Source organism: Leptidea sinapis, chromosome 13 (genome assembly GCF_905404315.1).
Source record: "Leptidea sinapis chromosome 13, ilLepSina1.1, whole genome shotgun sequence".
Classification (NCBI taxonomy): domain Eukaryota; kingdom Metazoa; phylum Arthropoda; class Insecta; order Lepidoptera; family Pieridae; genus Leptidea; species Leptidea sinapis.
The window spans coordinates 380,631-402,235 of record NC_066277.1 but is presented as its reverse complement, the minus strand read 5'-3'; the positions used below and the strand labels follow the sequence as shown (position 1 = coordinate 402,235).

Below are 21,605 nucleotides of genomic sequence, written 5' to 3'. Positions count from 1 at the left end.
ATCACCACAACAGAATAAAATCATGTTTCCAAATATTAGTTATTCAATTGATTGTAAATAAACTTAAATTAATGCCCTTAAATTAAAGTTATAATTGTTGATCTGACGAAGATAATTATTCTGATTACTAAAAAAAACTACTCAAAATAAATGATTACTAAAATAATATATGATTAACATAAAGGGTCTTCTGAGATGCTTTCAGTTAGTCATTACTAATTAATTACCTTCCTTCCATACCTTTTGGGTATTATTAAGTACATTGGTCATTCAACTGCAAGAGATGCCACTTAACTTATAAATTATGAATAAGTAATGCTTTTTATAAAAAACAAGTCCATTAAGGTTTATGATTCACCATTTATCACCGCTTCGGAAAAGGTGAGCTAATAATGAGAAGAAATAACAATAAAAACTCACTGCTACTTCATATTATATTCTATTTCATATTTGAATTAAAAAATACTCAATTATTTCCAGTTATGTTAAGAAATTAAGGAATAAATCATATAAAATACCCCAAAAGAGTTACGAGTAATATGCATCACTTCAATTAAGTACATTGTAAATAATTATGCGATTATTGAGGTGAAACTTCTATATTAGGAAACATCTATTCTATTAGTTATATTAGGATTTTTTTTGTCATGAAAATGCGATACCGCCGCGTCGAGCCCAGCACACATTTCGAATTTTTTGTATTACATAAATATGAATACTGCAATTATTAGTTGACGTTTGTACTATTTGTCTAATGAAATTTTCATACCTTGAGATCTTGGTCTTTTAGCTGACGCCAGTACGGTTTTAGTCAGGCGGAAGCGGTTAAGTCGAAGAGAGAGGCAATGGCGGTGAGTTTAGACATAGCGAATGCCTTCGATCGGGTGTGGCACAAAGCGCTTATAGCAAAACTGCCATCTTATGGGCTTCCCGAGATATGTGCAACACTACCTTTTTGGCAGATCGGACCATCAACGTTGTTATCAACGGTGCATGCTCCGACTTAAAACCCATATACGCAAGTGTATCCCAAGGCTGCTATGCCCTACAATGTTTCTTCTGCATATCCATAGTATTAATTGCTATGACTGACAATTAACTGACATAGATACGGCATTAACTGTTAGAATATTATATTGTTAATATTCTAACGTTCTTACAAATAAACATGGTATAAAATTATACCTGAGAACAAACCAAGAATATCCACAATGGTGACTATGTATCGTCGACCAATACAATGATAATTCTAATTTTTTCCGAAATGTTGCAGCCTTGCAAATAAACGCGGAAAACATAATTCGTCCGAATAAGTGGAATAAACCAATCATAAGCAAAATGTCTATTCGTAAACATTTTGCATTTTCTTGGTTTATTCTCAAATTTAACTTTATACCAATATTATTTGTAAGGCCGTAAGAGTTTACTTTAGGTTTTTTCACAGATTTGTGTCCTATGGTCTATTGTTATGGGGCAGTGCAGCCGTTATTAATATCATCTTTGTGCTACAGAAGAGGGCTATCCGTGCTATTTATAACTTAGGTCCTAAAGAATCATTAAGAGAAAAAATTTAAGAAATAAACATTTTGACTGTTGCATCTCAGTATATTGTTGATTATATTCTTTATGTTCATAGGCACATTAACGAATTAGTCAGAAACTGCGATAATCATAATGTTAACACGAGGAACAAACATAACCTTGTTATACTACTACTCGGTTAAGTCGAGTTAGTAAGTCTTATATTGGGCGATATATATGCTTTTACAATATGATCCCAGTGAATGTACAAAACACATGTGTTACCAAATTCAAAAGAATTGTAAAAAAATCGTTTGTGTAGTAAAACTTTTGGTAAACCCGTAACAGTTGGGAACTGCACTCTCGAATTTGTTTACGAGTACGTTTATTTTGGACAAATAATTGAGGTCCAATTTCGGGAAAGAGGTCACTCGTCTAATCCATCTCGGGTGGGCAGCGTTCGGGAAGCTCCGTAAATACTTCTCGTCACAAATACCACAGTGTCTGAAAACGAAGATTTTGACTTTTTATCTCATATTAATTGTTTCATCTTTGAACGGTCTAACTTTATCTCTGAGGCACATAAGCCAGAGATATTCTCTTTAGGTTAGGATAAAAGCTAAAGTGAAGAAAATGAATTCTCATCGGTCCTTAGTAGTATCCTTAGTAAATTTTCAAGTCGTCAAAGTCAATCAAGTCCAAATAGGACGGACCAGTGGGAGGCTCCTTTGCACAGGATGCCAGCTATATTATGAGTACCACAACGGCGCCATTTCTGCCCTGAAGCAGTAATGTGTAAACATTACTGTGTTTCGGTCTGAAGGGCGCAAAGTTAGCTAGCAAAATTACTGGGCAAATGAGACTTAACATCTATCGTCTCAAGGTGACGAGCGCAACTGTAGTGCCACTCAGAATGTTTGGGTTTTTCAAAAATCCTGAGTGGCACTGCATTGTAATGGACATGGCGTATCAATTACCATGAGCTGTACGTCCTGCTCGTCTCGTTCCTTATTTTCATCAAAAAAAAAATCCAGATGTAGTCCAATAAATCGATTTATTTGAACTGTGAACTCTAAATCTAACTAGGCTAAAAATACAATACTCACTTAAGAACAGGAAATTATATTTAAATATCGTAGCCAAGTGTCCCATCGGAAATTATTTTTCAGAGACTGATCCACCTCGTGACGATATATTTAATGATGCAGTTTCATTTTAAACTCGAAACTTTCAGTAATCTTCGCTAGCAAGGATTTGTCGGTAAAATGCAAGAAACAATGAACTTCCTTGTGTGGTGTTTCCGGGACGATACGACACCTTCAAAAAAAGCGCGTACCTTTAAGGCCGACAACGCTCTTGTGATTCCTCTGGTGTTGCAAGAGAATGTGGGCGGCGGTGATCACTTAACACCAGGTGACCCGTACGCTCGTTTGTCCTCCTATTCCATAAAAAAAAAAATGTCTCTAAAAAGAAGTAAGTAAAAGTATTAACAGAGCCGAGGCCAACTATTGATATAATTTGATGTTGTTATTAGTTACAGAGTACTTCCGTATGCCGCCGCTGTTTGAACTGGATAACTATGAAAAATGCATGGCCAGCGAAGACGGTATGTTTTGTGTTGTTGCTGTGGATGTCATAACAGAGCCTGATAATGACGTAACAAATATCATCACAGTAAGTGGAGAAAAAAAATATATAATTTAGAGATCGATTTCAGAAAAATTTAAATAATGCAATTCAAACCGACACAAAAAATAAACTAACATATTTACAGATAATAAAACAAAATTAGAATGTGTTCCAAAATTCTCTTTACTGGGTATTTATTGTTATTGATTTGAATGTTAGTTTAATATTACATATTTTAAGAAACAAGTAAAAATTTAAAAACCACAGTGACAGCCTACGCATATATTTACTCGAAATATGTAAGTTTGTAGGAAATTACCAAATCTTTACAACAAAATCAAAGAAGCGCCCCGGCACAACGCACCTCACGTACAAAAATTTTTGCAAAAGATTTTTTGCAAAAAAAGCAAAATGCAAAAGATTTTTTGCATTTTGCTTATCATTACACAGTTCGTTCAATACCCAATGTTACTTAAAATTTATAAGTCACTTAAGAGCCGAAACCAATATTAAAAAAATCTTAAGCTCTTTGAAAAAGTTACTGTTGGATAAAAGTTACTATTCTATCAATGAAAATACTTAGAGGATTTTTTTTTATGTCTACCCCTCTGTTTTTGATTGTTTTGCCTTACGAGGTGTATGTGATAATTTATTACTTCAATTTTGTTTAGTAACTAAATCGCATGTAACGCAATTAAAATAAATAAATTAAAATTTTCAATGAGTTGCCTGTAACCTCTGAAATCTTATTCAGCTTAATGTTTCTGCAAAACAGTTTGTTATGTACATTCATTAAAATCTTCTAATAATAGATCTAGATAATTCGCTCGAACAAGAACAGTACAGTCATTCTTTGTTAGTTCCATGTTTCAAAAATTATTTTTGTAGTTAAAAGTGATTAATATCAAATAAGCATCTTGTATAAGTAATAATTATCAATAAATTTAGTGTACAGTTCAAAAATTTAAAGATTTGTACTCGAAAAAGTGTTTTAAATTAGATTCAAAGTTTTATAGTGCAAGTGGTTGATATAGAAGTACCCACATATTTTATTTAATACAATAACAGTTTACACAAAATTTTGATCTTCATAAGATACAATTCAAATATTCACATGATACCATAAAAAAGCACGTCGATAGCTTTGTGTGGCGAGCGATAGATTTCTGTTGATAAACAAGGAGAAAGATTCAAGAGGTCCGTGGTTCAAATCTACGAATTAGAACATTTTTTATTTCAAATATTTTGAATTATTTATTTCTATAAAATGTCAAGCAGTTGTAACGTCTGCAAATTGAATGTATTAGTTACACAAAAAAGAATTAATTGTATAAAGTGTCAAGCCAAATTCCATTTTGAATGTATTGTTCCACTGGGGACTAAAACACCTGTTATACGAGGCCAGTGGGTTTGTTCGATCTGTAAGAACAAATCTCCGCCTACATTGTTGGGAAGTAGTCAATCAGATTCAACTATAACTACGGAAGAAACGGTAGCTTCTCAGGGTAATTGGCTTTCGGCGATAAGAAACGAAGTACAAGAAATCATCTCTCAAACTGTGAGTATTGAATTAACAAAAATTCGTGAAGAGCTGAGTGGCTTACATGATATACAATCATCCATGGAATATTTATTGAGTATATTTGACACAGAAATATCATCATTGAAATATCATCATTGAAGAATGATAATAGTGATCTAAGAAATAAAGCAGAACAAGAGATCTCATTCTTGAAATCAAGAGTTACGCAACTCAATCTGTAAATAGGTTCACGTGACCAAGATCTATTACAAAATGATCTTGAAATAACTGGAGTCACTGAACTGGACAACGAAAATCGGACACATATCGTAATGGTTGCCTCAAAGAAAATTGGAGTAGATTTATCCGAATCAGACCTAAATGATGTTTTAAGAGTTGGCCCCAAGATCATACAAAAGTCACCTTCAATTGTTAACAAACACAGACCTATTGTAGTAAAGTTAGTAAGAAAACACAAACGTGATGCGTTATTGAAAGCTGCAAAAGAAAGAAAAAAATCTATCAACTGAAGACATTATACAGGGTGCGCCCTCAAAAATATTCCTCAACGAAAGGCTAACTAAAGAAAATAGGCGGCTTTTTCGTGAAGCCCGTATCCGAGCAAAAGACAACAATTTTAAATACTGTTGGGTTAGAAACGGAGGGATATATGTCAGAAAAGATAATGGAAAACCGGCAATTAAAATTTCGTACTATGAACACCTTGATCGCAAAATCGGAGCCGCAAAATTGCCAGAAGAAAAAGAATAGGTTCATTTTTAACTTAAAAATAATTATTTTATATATTGTAACCGATTTATTCTACTTACACTTACAAATAAACATTTGCACAATAACACACACAATCCTTATCGCACAAAAATATCTAAAATGTACAAAATATAGAACTAAAAATTCAAGCATACGCAGTCCCCAATTTAAATATGACGTAATTTTTATAGTTAATGTCACTTTTCAATATGGTTAATAGTCTTTTTACTGATCTCGACGAATCCCTTTCTATAGACTGCCATATGCTTAAAAATATTGAAACCTCTAGTACTTTTGTGCAACATGAACACAATGTCAAATCAATAACATTTAATATTAGAAGTATTCAACAAAATTTTGATCAATTCTTGGTAACACTAAAAAGAGTTAATACTGATATAGATATTATTATTTTAACAGAATGTTGGCTGAATGAAAGTACAGTTATACCAGAGATGCCCGGATATAACAAATTCCATACAACTAAAATAATAAATAAAAGTGGCGGCGTGGTAACATAAAGAACTCATTTGACGCAAATGTAAATGAATCACAATGTGACGATTGCAATTGTCTTGAAATCTGCCTAGGTACAGAAATACTCATTTTGGCTATGTACCGCTTCCCATCTTTCAAAGATATTGGTAACTTTCTCTTCTCACTAAACAATGTTTTATGCAACAGCTCTTCTAAAAATAACATAATTATAACCGGTGACATAAACTTAGATATTTTTGCCGTCCCTTTGAATACTGAATGCTCAGATTATTTATGGAATTTATTACTGGAATACCAGCTAATATCAGCAATAAACAAGCCTACACGCGGCAGTGCTTGTCTCGATCATTATTTCGTTAAAAATCCGATTAAAGCGGTAGGTTTAGTCTGCTTAACAGATATAACAACAGATCATGACATATGCATGTTATTTATGAAAATCGGAAACAGTAAGAGATTTAAGAAACGCTCAAATACAAAAACTAATTACTTGTCAATGTCAAAAGAATTATCTTTAATAGATTGGAGTACCGTCACAGATAAATTAAATGTAAACGATGCGGCAAATAGATTTAATCAACTAATAGAAGATTCAATAAAAAGCAACACAAAAGAATTAACTATTAAGTGCTCTAAAATCATATTTAAGCCTTGGATCACCGCTGGTCTTATAAGATGCCAAAGAAATAGAGACAAACTTCATCTTCAAAACTAAATCCGAATAATTCTATTATCCAGATCACTTATAAAAGGTACCGAAATTTTCTAACCACTCTTCAACGAAGCCTTAAATCAAATTACGAAAAACATTTGCTAGTTAGTAATAAAGATAATCCAAAAAAGTTTTGGAAAACTATCAAAGATATTTATCACATTAATAAAGTAAAACGCGAATCTTCACTTCCCAATGAAATAAACTCTGATCACGCTACCTCACTTAACTACTGTAACAATTATTTTACTCAAGTAGGCCAAACCTTAGCTAATAAAATATTGAACAATCTCTCTACTACAGAGGAGCTTCTGGCATCATCGGTAAAATTAGAAAACTCCCCTGCTGATTCGTTTTTCTTGACACTGACAAATGAAGACTAAGTCGGTAAACTTATTTGCAATATTAAACAACACAGCGCTCCAGGTCTAGACAAAATCACCCCCATACTTATTAAATCAATAAAATATATTATAATTAAACCACTTACCCATATCTTCAATCTAAGTTTAGCTACAGGTACCTTCCCTGATATATGGAAACAAGCGCTTGTTACCCCTATTTTTAAAAACGGTGATAGATATAACCCATCCAATTATAGACCCATTTCACTTCTTAGTATATTCTCTAAGCTTCTAGAAAAAATTGTCAATAACAGACTCATAACGTTCTTTGAAAGACATAATATCATTCCAGAGCACCAATTCGGTTTCAGGCGCGGAAAATCCACCGAACACGCAGTTTTATTATAGGGTATACGAGGGTTGGCTTACAACTGGTTCTCTAGCTACCTTTCTGATCGAACACAACGAGTACGTGTAGGAAACATGATCAGCGACCAACGGCGAATAGATTTTGGTGTTCCTCAAGGAAGTATACTGGGGCCGACACTCTTCCTTCTATATATGAGCGATTTATTTTCACTGACTAACATTAAGGCTGATATTATTTGCTATGCGGATGACACAGTGATTTTATTCGAAGGGAGAAATTGGAATGAGGTATATGAAAAAGCAGAAAAAGATATGATTTCTATCAGCAACTGGTTCATGCAAAATCTTCTAACATTAAATTTTGAAAAAACTAAATACATAGCATTTCATAAAACTAAAGCTTCAAGTCCACCGTCAAATAATCCATTAATTCTTCACACTTGCCCATCACCTTCTATGCATCAATGTCATAACAACTGTAAAATTATAGACCAAATCAGCAATTTAACTACCTTGGAATTATAATAGATGAACAACTGTCACAAAGTTTTCAAATAAATATTCTCTCAACACGGGTCCGAAAAATTATCATGATTATGAAAAAACTAAGATACTCTGCTGGGAAAGATAGTTTAATTTTAGTTTACAAAACCTTGTGCCAAGTAATACTTACACACTGCATTACTGTTTGGGGAGGTGCCGCAAAAACTCTTTTCATCAATCTGGAAAGAGCACAACGTGCTGTCCTAAAGGTAATGTTACGTAAAAAGTATAGATACAGTACCGACTTGTTATATAAAGAGAGTAACGTTCTCCGCGTACGTCAACTGTTCATTCTGAGAGCAACTATTACAACTCACAGCAGAGTTTTAGATTCTCCGCAATACAATATTCTAATCAAACAAAGAGTCTTTAAAATCCCTAACCCCCAGGTTAACAGCACCTTTATCAAAAGAGACTACCGTATTTTCTTCTGCCACATATATACAATAAACTTTGCCGTATTTTAAACCTGAAAAAACTTACTACCCGCGATTCAAAACGAAAAATTGAATTATACTTAATGAGTCTAGATTATCAAGAAACTGAAAATTACATTCAGACAATTTTATAAAAAGGATTGAAACTCTCACACACAATCACTGACACTCACACACACACGCACTCGCACACTCACACACACGCGCACCCTTTATTGTTTGTTAAGAAGTTTTAATCTTTATTTTCATTAATTTTACTAATTTACTATTATTTTTCTACCATCTCCATGCTATGTTCCGCGAGTCAAATAGAAGTAACTTTCTTTAGTAACTGTGTTTCCCGGCTTCTGTGTCACAAGCACCTTTGCTTAGTGCAGAGCCAACACTCAGTACATATAACGTACAAGGTACTCAAATATTCACAATTATGTTGAAGTGTATTGTGTTAACTTTAATTTCTTTGTATGTATCTTAATTCTGGTAATAAATTTATTATTATTATTATTATAGATAATCTGATGAAAGCCGAGTTTGTTGCGGCGCTTTTCAGGTCAGGGCATGCCATCGAGTTTTTCCTAAAATAGCCAAAAAATATTACATATTATTACCCTATAATAGTCATTATAAAATATTCTTGTACATACAACTAATTGCTGAATGAAGTTCGTTGCACTGTCTATCCTCATCGATATATTTTTTATGGAGCTTTTTTTAGGAGTACGAGCTTTTTTTGAAGGTACCCATGTCGTATCGTCCTGGAAACACCGCACAAGGAAGCTTATTCCACAGCTTTGCACAGACTAAAGCTCCTTGCACCTTGTAAAACCCCACTGTGGAGGACCACCACACATCCAAATGGTGGGGATGATATCGTAATTTGTAATGATTTACATCTACCGAATTCTCAAACCAAATTGAAGATACCACTGTAAACTTATGATCTAGAACTTCTCACTCATGGGAATATTTCTATTTGCAGAAGTATTCCGCAAATAGGCTGAAACGATTTAACCACTCAAACATAGAACGAGGGATCTGTGTCACGAGTAGTTGCAGAAGACAAAACATTCACAATTTAACCATGGAGGACCTAAAGATAGTCCTTTCGGAATGTATTAATAAAACTATTTACAATGAATATAAAGTAGAAACAAAACTATCAAGAATAAACTATTGCCATAATTCTAAACGACGACTTGATCAAGATTTTGATAATGGAGATCAAATATTTGCAATTGCTGTTTTCATAATAGTACTGCTCAATATTATTGGCACATGGTATGACGCTCGGTTGACAAGAACGAATGAAAGTAAAGGTATGACTTTTTGAGCATTAATAAAAATTAGTATTAATATATTTTTAATAGTTACATTACTTGTTTTTTCCTCCTCTTAAAGACCCGAATCCAGAGGCGTGCATAGGCAATTAGGGCGTGCCTACCTCGTTATGAACCTAAATAAATATAGCACTAGAGTTAAAGTTAATTTATTTTAATTTGGTTCCGTTATAATATTAGCAAACTTCTTTTGAACACCCTCTCATAAAATTTTTCCTTAGGCTAGATACTAAGGTAAGTTGCCTACGGTAAGTTATCTTTGCTTATTCCATAGCTCTACCACGACTAGTTAGATCTACAGTGCCTACCTTGCTAGAAAACCAATGCACGCCCCTGCCCGAATCATTTATAAAATCGAAATAATAATTCAACCTGATGAGAGAGCCATCTGTCGTCTTTCTTCATTTTTCACTCTATGTATTGTAACGGACACATACTATAGCTGCTGCGTGTCCCAAATTTAATTTATTTCATGAATCTTAATTTATGAGTCAAAAAGTCAATAATTCTGCTGTTTTAGATGATCGATGATACGCAGAAATACATACCTACATTATACGTATGATCTTAGATAATTTAAAAGCTTTGGAATTACGCAAAGAACTAACTAATCTTATATATATATAATGAAAATGGTCATCACTCAGCGAAGCGGGCGGGAACAGCTTGTTAGTTATATAAATAAGATTTAATACTAAATTTAAAAGTAATATTGTTATATTTCAGGTAATCCACATTTACTATGTTTTTCGATCATCAAGAATTGGAGCAAGTATATCTCAAACGAGCATAAAGATCCTAGATTTAAAAGTTTTCAAGGTCTACACGCAATAAAGTATGTATGCATGTATATTAGCAAATATAGTGTATATTCTATTCAATGTATTTATGTTGTTAGAAAATAAAATGGACAAACAGTATACAAAAATTACGAAATCAGCGTCAACAACAAACTCGTGTGGTATTTTAAGCTTTAGACTTTTAAACGGCAAATCGCCCGTGCGAAATCGAAGCACGTCGTCAAAATCGGCGAGTAGCTTTCCAGTTACCCGACCGGAACAGGCAAGTTTTGGTCGTTGTCGAAAGCTGCTCTTGGTAACTTCCACCAGCCGTCCTTGCCGCCGTTGCACTAAGGAATGACACCCTGGCTCATACGGCAAAAGAGAAAGTTGATCTCCTGTGCACTCTTTTTGCCTCCAACTCGACTCTTGACCACAATTGAAAAACACCACCGACCATCCCGCGGTGTCAGAGCTCTATGCCTGAAGTACAGTTCAGACAGAAAACTGTTAGGCGAGCTCTGTTTTCGTTGGACGTCGGGAAGTCGAGCGGGCCGGATGGCATTTCTCCAATCGTGCTTAGATCGTGTGCCCCTGAGTTGACGCCGGTGCTAACGCGTTCATTCCGGCACTCATATACAAAGGCGTAGTCCCTGACTCATGGTAGTCAGCCTTTGTCCATCCCAGCCAAGGGGGCAGGCCTGGCAGTTAGCCTGGATATAGTGAAGGCCTTTGATCGTATATGGCATAAGGCGCTTTTCTCAAAACTTCCATAGTTTGGGCTTCCCGAGAGCTTATGCAAGTGGACCTCCACCTTCCTCACCGGGTGCAGCATATACGTCGCTATCAACGGTTATTGCTCGAATCCCAAGCCCGTGAACGCTGGAGTGCCCCAAGGCTGTGTACTATCTCCGACACTGTATCTTCTGCATATCAATGATATGTTGGACACCTCGAACATACATTGCTATGCAGACGACAGCACTGGGAAATCTCTCTCGGGAAATCGTCGGCCAGTGCCGGGAGTAACTTTGTCTTTTATCGAGTCCTCTCTCGAGAAGGTCGTGGAATGAAATTGAACCTTGTCCAATTTAACCCCCAGAAGACTCAAGTTTACCACTAAAAAAAACCCAATTTGCCGTATCACCGCTCTTCGTAAACACTTCCCTTAAAGCCTCGCCTAGTATCGGAATTCTGGGTTTCGAAATCTCGAGTGATTGCCAATTCTGCGGCTATCTGGAGAGCAAAGCCAAATTGGCTTCGAAGAAACTGGGTGTAATAAATAGAGCACGACAATACTTCAAGCCGGCCCACATTCTAGCGCTGTATAAAGCGCAGGTCCGGCCATATTTCATCCCCACCATCTGGATGTGTGGCGGTCCTCCACAGTGCGGTTTTCAAGGAGCTTTCTTCCACGTACTACAAAGCTGTGGATCGAACTTCCTTGTGCGGTGTTTTCAGGACGATACGACATGGGTACCTTCAAGAAAAGCGCGTACGCCTTCCTTAAAGGCCGGTAAGGCTCCTGTGATTCCTCTGGTGTTGCAAGAAAATGTGCAGTGATCACTTAACACCAGGTGACCCGTACGCTCGTTTGTTCCCCCTTTCCATAACAAAACAAAAATAACACATACACACACTATTCAGTTATCTAATATATTTGGTGTGATATTTTCAGAACTATATTAACATTCTTAATAGTCATGGTGCATGTGTTGTGGCTGTATCCATTCACCTTTGTCGACAATCCTCGAGATCTTGAACTGGTAAGAATAAATATTATTATTTTTTATTAAAAATTTAATGTGTTAGTTACAATGTTTTTTAAAATATATTTTTAAGTAATAAATCATTAAAATCTTGCGCTTTTCACAAATTGTTTTTGAATTCGGTGGTGGTCACTTTATTGTATTTTCTATGTGTAATAGTTATTATGAAAAGCAGTGGGAGGCTCCTTTGCACAGGATGCCGGCTAGATTATTGGTACCACAATGGCGCCTATTTCTGCCGTGAAGCAGTAATGAGTAAGCATTACTGTGTTTCGGTCTGAAGGGCACCGTAGCTAGTGAAATTACTGGGCAAATGAGACTTAACATCTTATCTCTCAAGGTGACTAGCGCAGTTGCAGTGCCGCTCAGAATTTGGTTCTTATCCATTGCACTGCATTGTAATGGGCAGGGCGTATCAATTACCATCATCCTGAACAATTACCATCATTGAACGTCCTGCTCGTCTCGTCCCTTATTTTCATAAAAAAAAGGATTTTATTTTACTTTTTCCTTTACGCATAATAGAAAACATCGATCTCCGGCAAGAAAAACATGATGTATGATGTTTAGATATATCTGAAGCTCCTGCCATAGTGACAGTGCTCAGATTCCTTGGGCACGATTCTAATTCCAACTCATACAACAAAAATACTAACGTTTCAACTTATTTATTGTAAAAATCTTAAGGACTTATCTAGATCATCAGTGGTGAACACGTGGTAGTTAAATCTTTTAGGACTTAGTTAATTTCACAAGCACCTCCCAACAAGCCAGATTACTTCTGAGTACAAGGATAACAAACAATTAACTTAGTAAAGGTTTTAACAAAGTAAGTTTTGGTTTTAACATAGTTTAGTAAAAATTTTTGACTTACTCGTGTAAGGCATTGACTATTTGACGTTTGAGTATGTTTGTTGCATCATTTTACATATTATATTGTAATTGAAATGATTTGTAAATCGATGGAAATGTAAATCTTGATATAAAATGGCAATGCGTTTCTTGCTACTTCTTCTGATTAGCTCAACCCTTTACGACGTAGCGGTAAATTCAATAAGAAAAATATTTTTTTGATATTCATAAGTGTCATTTCCGTGACCTACATGAATAAAGTGATTTTGATTTGATTTGATTTAACTAAAGTATATAAATGGGTTATAACTTACTAATATTCTCTCATTTTCCTTGTCTGGCTATAAATTCTTTTACAAATAAAAATAAATTTATTTTTATGACCTAGGTAATGTAATTTTAATGTAATGAAGTTTTAGCAATAAGTAAAAAAAAATACTAAATTTTGTTTAGTATTTATTTATGACAATAAGTGACGAGTCATCCAGATGTTCAGCTGATGGCAAATACGCCCTGCCCATTACAAAGCAGTGCCGCTTTGAAAATCCTAAAATTCCGAGAGGCACGGCGATTGAGCTTGAGTACTTGGTGTATGCTTATAAAATGCATTTTTATTTACTTGGCTGTTCGACTTGTTACAATATAAAAAAAAATAAGGGTTGCACTCCGGGAGTGCCGGCAGAAGTGAAAACTTGAACATTAACGTTGTGCATTTTTGAATATTTCGGAATTTTTAGGGAATAATTTCGCACGAATTGCTTTATTTATCTGTATAAAAGTACTAGCATTTATGTGGTAAAATACAATATAAATTTATTGCGCTATCTCACACAAAAATGACAATTTATATGAGAAAAAAAAATTTAAACTCCAGAACTATTACAATTATTTTACATTAAAAAGTTTATCTCTCAGAAAAATCAACTTTCATCCATAATTTCAACGACTGTCTTATGAATTTTCGATCAGGTCACGTGTCCTGACGCGAGTTTAACATTTTATACCCATTACAAGAAAATTGTTCAACACATCTACAGCAGTTTTCACTTCATTATTTTTATGACAGTAAGGGACGAGACGAGCAGGACGTTCAGCTACGTCCTGTCCATAACAATGTAATGCCACTCAGGATTATTGAAAAACCTTAAAATTTTGAGCGGCACTACAGGTGCACTCGTCACCTTGACACATAAGATGTTAAGTCTCATTTGCCCAGTAATTTCACCAGATACGGCGCCCTTCAGACTGAATCACAGTAATGCTTAAACATTACTGCTTCATGGTAGAAATAGGCGCCGTTGTGGTACCCATAATCTAGCCGGCATCTTGTGCAAAGCAGCGTAAATAGTCAATAAAGTATTAAAAATGTTTTAGAATTATGACAAGCTGTCTTACCAAATGTTGTTCAACGGAGCTTCTCTGATGCAAGTCTACTTTATGATGTCAGGATGTCTCCTGGTGCATTCGCTGAAAATATCTGGGGAACATCATGCTGAGACCTGGACAATGTTCCCATTGATAATAATCTATAGATTAGGAAGGTAACTGCTTATGTAAAGTAATTTTAAATCTGCCAGTTGTTACAAGAAAACTGCCGCTCAAGTTTTAGAATCTGATTTGAATAAAATTTTATAAATGTAGTTTAATTTGAAAATTGACTAAGGAAATATATGAATGTTTTTCTAAACTTATCAAAAAAAAATGCTTAAAGCATTGCTAATTCTCACTCTGTCTTCTTCTATCGACCTAAGTCAGAATGAGAAAAAACGATCCTAAGCGGCAGTTTAAAGTAAGCGGACCATTATGAATAAGGGGGTTAATGTTGACCAGCTATAAAGTAGCTGAAAAAATATTATAATGATATTAATTGCATTATTTTTAATGCCAAAGAAAATATTTAGAAGCTTCACGTTTATTTTCTTTTAGTTTAGTTACGGTTGAAGTAGTCCAGGATCCAGGGTCCATTTTTGCACTTGATTATAAATTATCATCAGATTTAACAAAAAAACAGTCGAATCAATATATTTTAGACCCGCTACCCCTCTACCGCAATCGAGAGTTTTCGTACAGGAAATATTGACCTTGGATCCTGGACTAAGACGAATTCTCGCAGAAATAACATATATTAATTCAAAAAGTATTGGAAATGGTTGACTTGTTTCAAATTCCAAATTCAACTGTCATTAAAGGTGATAAAATAAATTTTAATGAATAACTTAAGTTGAATAACAACCTACCAACCTATGAAGGAACCCTTTAACTCTAACTTAGCGCTTACTTATTAAACGGCACATACAGTATATTCTTTCTTCTTGATTTAAATGAATTCATCTCACAATTTGTCTTGCATTCAGTAATCTTTTTCTAATAAACATTATTTTATTAACAAGGAAGAATTAGGATGGGTTAGGATGCCTATTAACTTGAATTTTTCGTGAATCGAGTCTCTTGGGCGCATAATTATCATAAATTGCTCTAATAGCCCTCTCAGACTTACTACAGATAGAGTAGTATATTAACTGAAGATTCTCGAGTAATAATTAATATAATATGAGTAATATCAGCCTTAGTAGTATTATGTTAGTTATGAGTTGGTATTCTGTAATTTATTTTTGAGGTTAGTTTATCAAAAACTTTGTTTACTCGGAGTTATTATGAATCCACTAAATAGGTTATACTTTTGGAGCAAAAGCAGAACCGTAATACTGGGGTTTTCTGAAAGTCTACTAGTAATTATGGGAATTATTGGAATAGTTACGAATTACGTAATTCCATCCAATCTTTCAAATAAATTTACCTTATTGTCTCGGAATGTATATTGACGAGAACCTCGACCAAACGATTGACGCCATATCTAGTTTGTTTGTATTTATTATAAGACACGTTTGATATAAAACATGCCTCAGAGTCAGTTTATAGATAAAATCTATGCCTTATCATTGATGTATAAAGAGGTCCAACAGCCGATTTTTTTTAAAATTCTCTGTGCTTGGAATACATTGATTGTTTAATGTTTCAGGGTTCTGCCCGCAATAATGATGATCCTCGGTTTCACGACAACGTGGTTTCGCCACCTCGGCAATGGGCCACTTTGGAACTACTACGTTAGCCCGGCCGTCAGCGACTGTCGTCAATACTGGTGGTCACATCTACTATTCGTGAACATTTTGCTGCCAGATACGGAAAACAGGGCCTGCATATTGCAATCTTGGTAAGTATACTATGAGTATTACTAATATTTTAATTAAAACTTTCATATTGTAAAGAAATACAAGGAACAACAATTTGCAAAGTAAGGACAGGTAGTTAGTTCCGCTTTTATACGAAAAATGCCGATACTACTTGACCGTATCTTCTGAGTACCTATTTGAAATAGTTTTAAACTTTCTGCTGATGTTAATGGTATTTTATATCTATGGAAAAAGAACTAATTTTATTAAAGCTGCATTTTGTGAAAATTAAGAGAAATTGTGAGATAGGTAAGTTTAGTTCGATATATATAAAATTTTCCAACATTTTATTTTCAGGCACATCTCGGCGGAAATCCACTTATTTACCATTAGTTTGTTCATCTATCTGGCCACCAGGAAACGATTCAGGAGTCTTGCATTTACCATCATGTTCCTCATCGGGTTAGTTGGACCAGCTCTACATGTGTGGTTCAAGGATGTTGAAGCAACTCTTTTGATTTATCCAGAGTAAGTTGTTAAGTTTCCTAAGCTTCTGAAAATAATTAATATTTTAAGTCAGATTATAATATCAAGTTCCATAAAACATTAGCTTAATAATACAAACATACAAAGATACTTGAGGAATGTCCCTGAATATCAGTTACTTTTTGAAAGTCAACTAAAAAGCATGAATGAATGGATATTTTTTTTTGCAAACTAAATAAAGTCACGTAAAAACTTATCTTGTCATCTCTAATTTTATTTCGATCCCAGATTTTGCACTGTACTCTGTCTATAGGTTTCCGTCTTCACGTTTTTAAAACAAAGTGTTTACGGTTCATTACACCAAACACAGCGGAGGTACAAACCAACGTACTAATAAATGACCAGAGATTGGAAATTGTGGACATTACGGTCTTCTTGGGTATCATGTTAGATAAAAAGCTTCAGTGGGGTCCACATGCCTATCTAGCAGATAGACTCAGCTCTGCGGCATATGCATTTAGAAAGATTAGAGAGTACACGAATGTTGCGACCGCTAGATTAGTGTACTTCAGTTATTTTCACAGCATCATGACGTACGGTATTTTACTGTGGGGTCATGCTGCTGACATTGATATAGTGTATGCTCTGCAAAAGAGAGCTGTTCGTGCTATATATCAGCTTGGTTATAGACAGTCTCTCAAAGGAAAATTAAAAGAAATAAATATTATGACTGTTCATTGTCAGTACATTTATGAAAATTTAATAAACGTTCACAAAAATCGTCACCTTTTTGCTCTTAATAGTGATTTTCATTTTTATAACACTAGAAATAACGCATTGCTTCTAACATATTCTAGTAGGCTTCATGAGATACATAATAGCTTTAAGGGTAAATGTATACACTTCTATAATAAAGTCCCAGCCACTGTTCAGGCATTATCTATAAATAAATTTAAATTATTTATAAAAAAAGTGGCTCTGTCGTAAATCCTATTACTCTACTGCTGAATATCTAAATGATCGGACAGCCTGGGACTAGATTGTGATTATTTTATAGCGATAGAATTGACTGTTCAATATTGTATATTTTTATTGAAAAGAGCGCAAAAAAAGAATGCTGGGAGAGTTTCTTGCGCCGCTACTTCTCTCTCAGAGCGCCATTTGTTTCCGAAGCGGTAGTAGTATCTAGTAGTTATTAGAAATGACATCAAAAAAAATTCTAAAGGAATCAATTATGAGAAAATAAATGCCTTTTATGCCTTTTGCCACGTTGGTTCAGGTACTTTTAGTAGGTAAGTTACTATCGGTTGCCTTGTCTTCCCTCGTTTCTATTACCGTGTCGTGGAGTATTCCATAACATCATTCGTCCATCTATCTATATTGCTCCTCGTTATATGTTGTCTAGTCCAGCATCATTTAAATTTAGTACCGGTATTTTGTTTGTAATGCCCAATAATTTTTATTTTTTTTCCATATGGAAAAAATATTGAAATATATATTTGATATTCTTAGTTTTAATTTTTAACATGTTTCGATCCTCTACTACTCTGTGCTCTTGCTGATATTTACTTCATTTTCGTGATTTTTTGTTGACATCGTCTTACATCATGTGGAATGGATTCGTCTTATATTGAAAAGTCCACGATAAGTGTGAATAGGAGTACCATGGTAATGTTGCCTTATTAGTCATCGAAGATAAGCTGTTACAGAACCCTCAGCAGAGTACAAAGAGCGACCCAAGTGAGAACACTCGATAAGCGATCCTTCGACTCTAGCAGTCCGTCTCAGTCCCTCCTGGAGTAAAATCTCTTAGAAGACCGCTTTCATATTGTGGTGGAGTGATTGGAGGTATGGTAGGAATAGATAAATCGCGTGCATTTTTCTGATCGTCGTTTGACGCCTCAGTCTACGGTTCCCAATCTCGTGCATGGCGTAACATTTTCATGTCACATCTCATATTTAAAGTATCTAATTCACCGCGAGTAAACTCTTGTCGTGTTGTTCACGAACCACTTCTCCAAGTTAACCCTCCCAAAGTAGGTTAACATTTATCTGTGTTATGTGTTCCCCTGAATTAATTAATTAATTTTTGGTCTTACTTATCATAACTGACTTTAATATTTCAGATTTATTCGAAAACTGATGAGTGATGAGTTTCGTAATGTACATTCTAAGCCTTACAACAACATGTCAGCTTACGTTATAGGAATGTGTTTGGGACTCTATATCTACGAAGCACAACGAAGTAATAAAAAGTTTAATAAAAGCAAGGTAACTCAAAACAAATATAAAGAACCTATTAGCTACTGCACCTCTATTACTCCAATATAAAATTGTACGCCAAACCTCCTTAAGTAAGAAGAGAGGCAGTTAACTTACAGTGCGAAAGCGTAATAAAATAATTCTGATGAAACTTTCATTCACAAGTCACGGCCAAGTATAGAATGAATGTTTTACGTACATTTATTTTTGGGATAAAAAGGCCGATGTGATATCAATCAACAACCGAGGAATCATTTGAGTTTGTTGGTCGATCCCCTACAAGTCTATTAGCTGTGTTGCGCGGTAAACTATTTTCTCGCTCTATTAATGGCCCCCCGTTTTTTTTAAGTTAATTTTAATTTGCCTACTGGATGAGGGCGCAATTTGTCGAGAGGTAGTGTGTCGAGAAGAGCGATGATGTGATAAATATTCAAGAGATACAAGAATCTTCAGACACTGGTCGACAATTTTCATCATCAGCCGGAAGACGTCCACTGCTGGACAAAGGCCTCCCCCAACGATTTCCACGACTATCGGTCCTGCGCTGCTCTCATCCAACGTATTCCGGCGATCTTCACCAGATCGTCGGTCCATCTTGTGGGGGGCCTACCAACACTGCGTCTTCCACTACGTGGTCGCCATTTGAGGACTTTACTGCCCCAACGGCCATCTGTCCATCTAAATATGTGTCCTGCCCACTGACACTTCAGCTTCACAATCATTTGGGCATAAGCATACTTTATTAAATACAGCATTTTTTAATCTTGAATTTATTTAGCTTCTTTAAATAATTTAGTTTTCGGTATTGTATACTTGGTAGCAGCTTGGCTTAAATTTTTTATTTTGACAACTTCGATTGCACGGCGAAGATCTTCAATAACACCAACTTTACCCGGGTTACCCCTAAGATTGCCAGTGGTAATTGGAAACGTTCCCAATCATCCACCTAACGCTATTCCCAACTGTCCGAAGTAGTTAATATACATGAAAATAACCGCCATCATGATTTGTATTTTTGCTAAACTTTACATCACGTAAGGTTTGAAAACAGATAGAATATTGGAAATATTACTTATCTAGCTGTTCCTTATAACTCGGCGTTCTCAATTTACCTACTCTCCCCTACGCCTTGCCCATTACGATGCAGTGCCACTCAGGTTTCACAAAAGCCAAAATTGTGAGGGGCATCAAACTCTTCAATTTTAGACATAAGACAATTAGTCTCACTAGCCTTGCAGTGCCCTGCGAATCGAAACACAGTAACGCTTACACATTACTACTGTACGTTAGAAATAGGCTTCGCCAACTAGTGCACAGAAATTTTCCGACTGGTAGATCTACAATTATAATATTTTTTTAATTTATGTATTGAAAAGACCAACAACATAAATGTTACAAATGAGTCTTAAAAATGTGTGTACATATAAGAGCCAATTACAGGTCTCTCTATCGGCCGTTTCCAATTTACTATTTTAAGATAGAGATAAATTAATACCTTCTTCTGTCAGTAATTAGCTGTCAATAATCTGAAGCTGTCCCAATATACCCGATAAGTCATTCTTATCGCCTTACGGCCGTTCCCAATATTCAGTCTATCTCCGTTGTGGCCTACTTGAGATAAAAATCGTAACTATCATTAACTTTTCTGTCCCAATAAACTTATCAACGGTAACTCACCTTATCCGTACAGGCTGTCTGTCAATGGGACGACTTATAGCTTACCAGCGATAGACATTTGTATGGAATTTGCAATTCACGCGTCCCAATATAAGGCGATAAGAATGACTTATCGGGTATATTGGGACAGTTTCAGATTATTGACAGCTATTTACTGACAGTAGAAGGTAGTAGTTTATCTCTATCTGTAGATAGTATATTGCGAACGGCGGTTATATTGGGACGCGTGAATTGCAATTTCCATACAAACTTTATATCGCTGGTAAGCTATAAGTCGTCCCATTGACAGACAGCGTGCACGGATATGTGGGTTACCGTCGATAAGTTTGTTGGGACAGAAAAGTCAACGATAGTTAAGATTTTTATCTCAAGTAAGAGATAGACTGAATATTGGGAACGGCCGTATATAAACAAAAAATCAACGAATGAATATTCAACTTAACTCTTTAACATAATAATATATGTAGTTTAAAAACATTATACGAACCATATTATGCGTATGAATGCGAACGTACATATATATCAATTATTATATTATGTAATCATCGGTTATTGTGTTTATATGTTTGGATGTGTATGTGTGCGTGTAGTGTGTGTTTTTGTATATGTGCGCGTGTTTATGTATTTGTTCGTTTTATATTGCTTCAGTAACATTTTTCTTATCTTTTTTTAATGAAATAAGAGGACAAACGAGCGTACGGGTCACCTGGTGTTAAGTGATCACCGCCGTCCACATTCTCTTGCAACACCAGAGGAATTACAAGAGCGTTGCCGGCCTTTAAGGATGGTATACGCGCTCTTTTTGAAGGTACCCATGTCGTATCGTCCCGGAAACACCGCACAAGGAAGCTCATTCCACAGCTTTGTAGTACGTGGAAGAAAGCTCCTCGAAAACCGCACTGTGGAGGAGTGCCACACATCCAGATG

The 21,605-nt window shown here is 35.3% G+C and overlaps 1 protein-coding gene across 2 annotated transcripts in view; it reads left to right on the top strand.

Moving 5' to 3' along the window:
* Positions 1-21,605, top strand: part of LOC126967700 (nose resistant to fluoxetine protein 6-like) — a 52,016-nt gene that overhangs the window by 22,144 nt on the left and 8,267 nt on the right. For both annotated transcript variants that reach the window (XM_050812301.1, XM_050812302.1), the window contains exons 2-9: positions 3,056-3,195; positions 9,326-9,662; positions 10,410-10,518; positions 12,141-12,228; positions 14,458-14,624; positions 16,103-16,294; positions 16,611-16,781; positions 18,866-19,010. In XM_050812301.1, the coding sequence (XP_050668258.1) occupies positions 3,056-3,195; positions 9,326-9,662; positions 10,410-10,518; positions 12,141-12,228; positions 14,458-14,624; positions 16,103-16,294; positions 16,611-16,781; positions 18,866-19,010 (1,349 nt within the window). The remainder of the gene's footprint in view (positions 1-3,055; positions 3,196-9,325; positions 9,663-10,409; positions 10,519-12,140; positions 12,229-14,457; positions 14,625-16,102; positions 16,295-16,610; positions 16,782-18,865; positions 19,011-21,605) is intronic.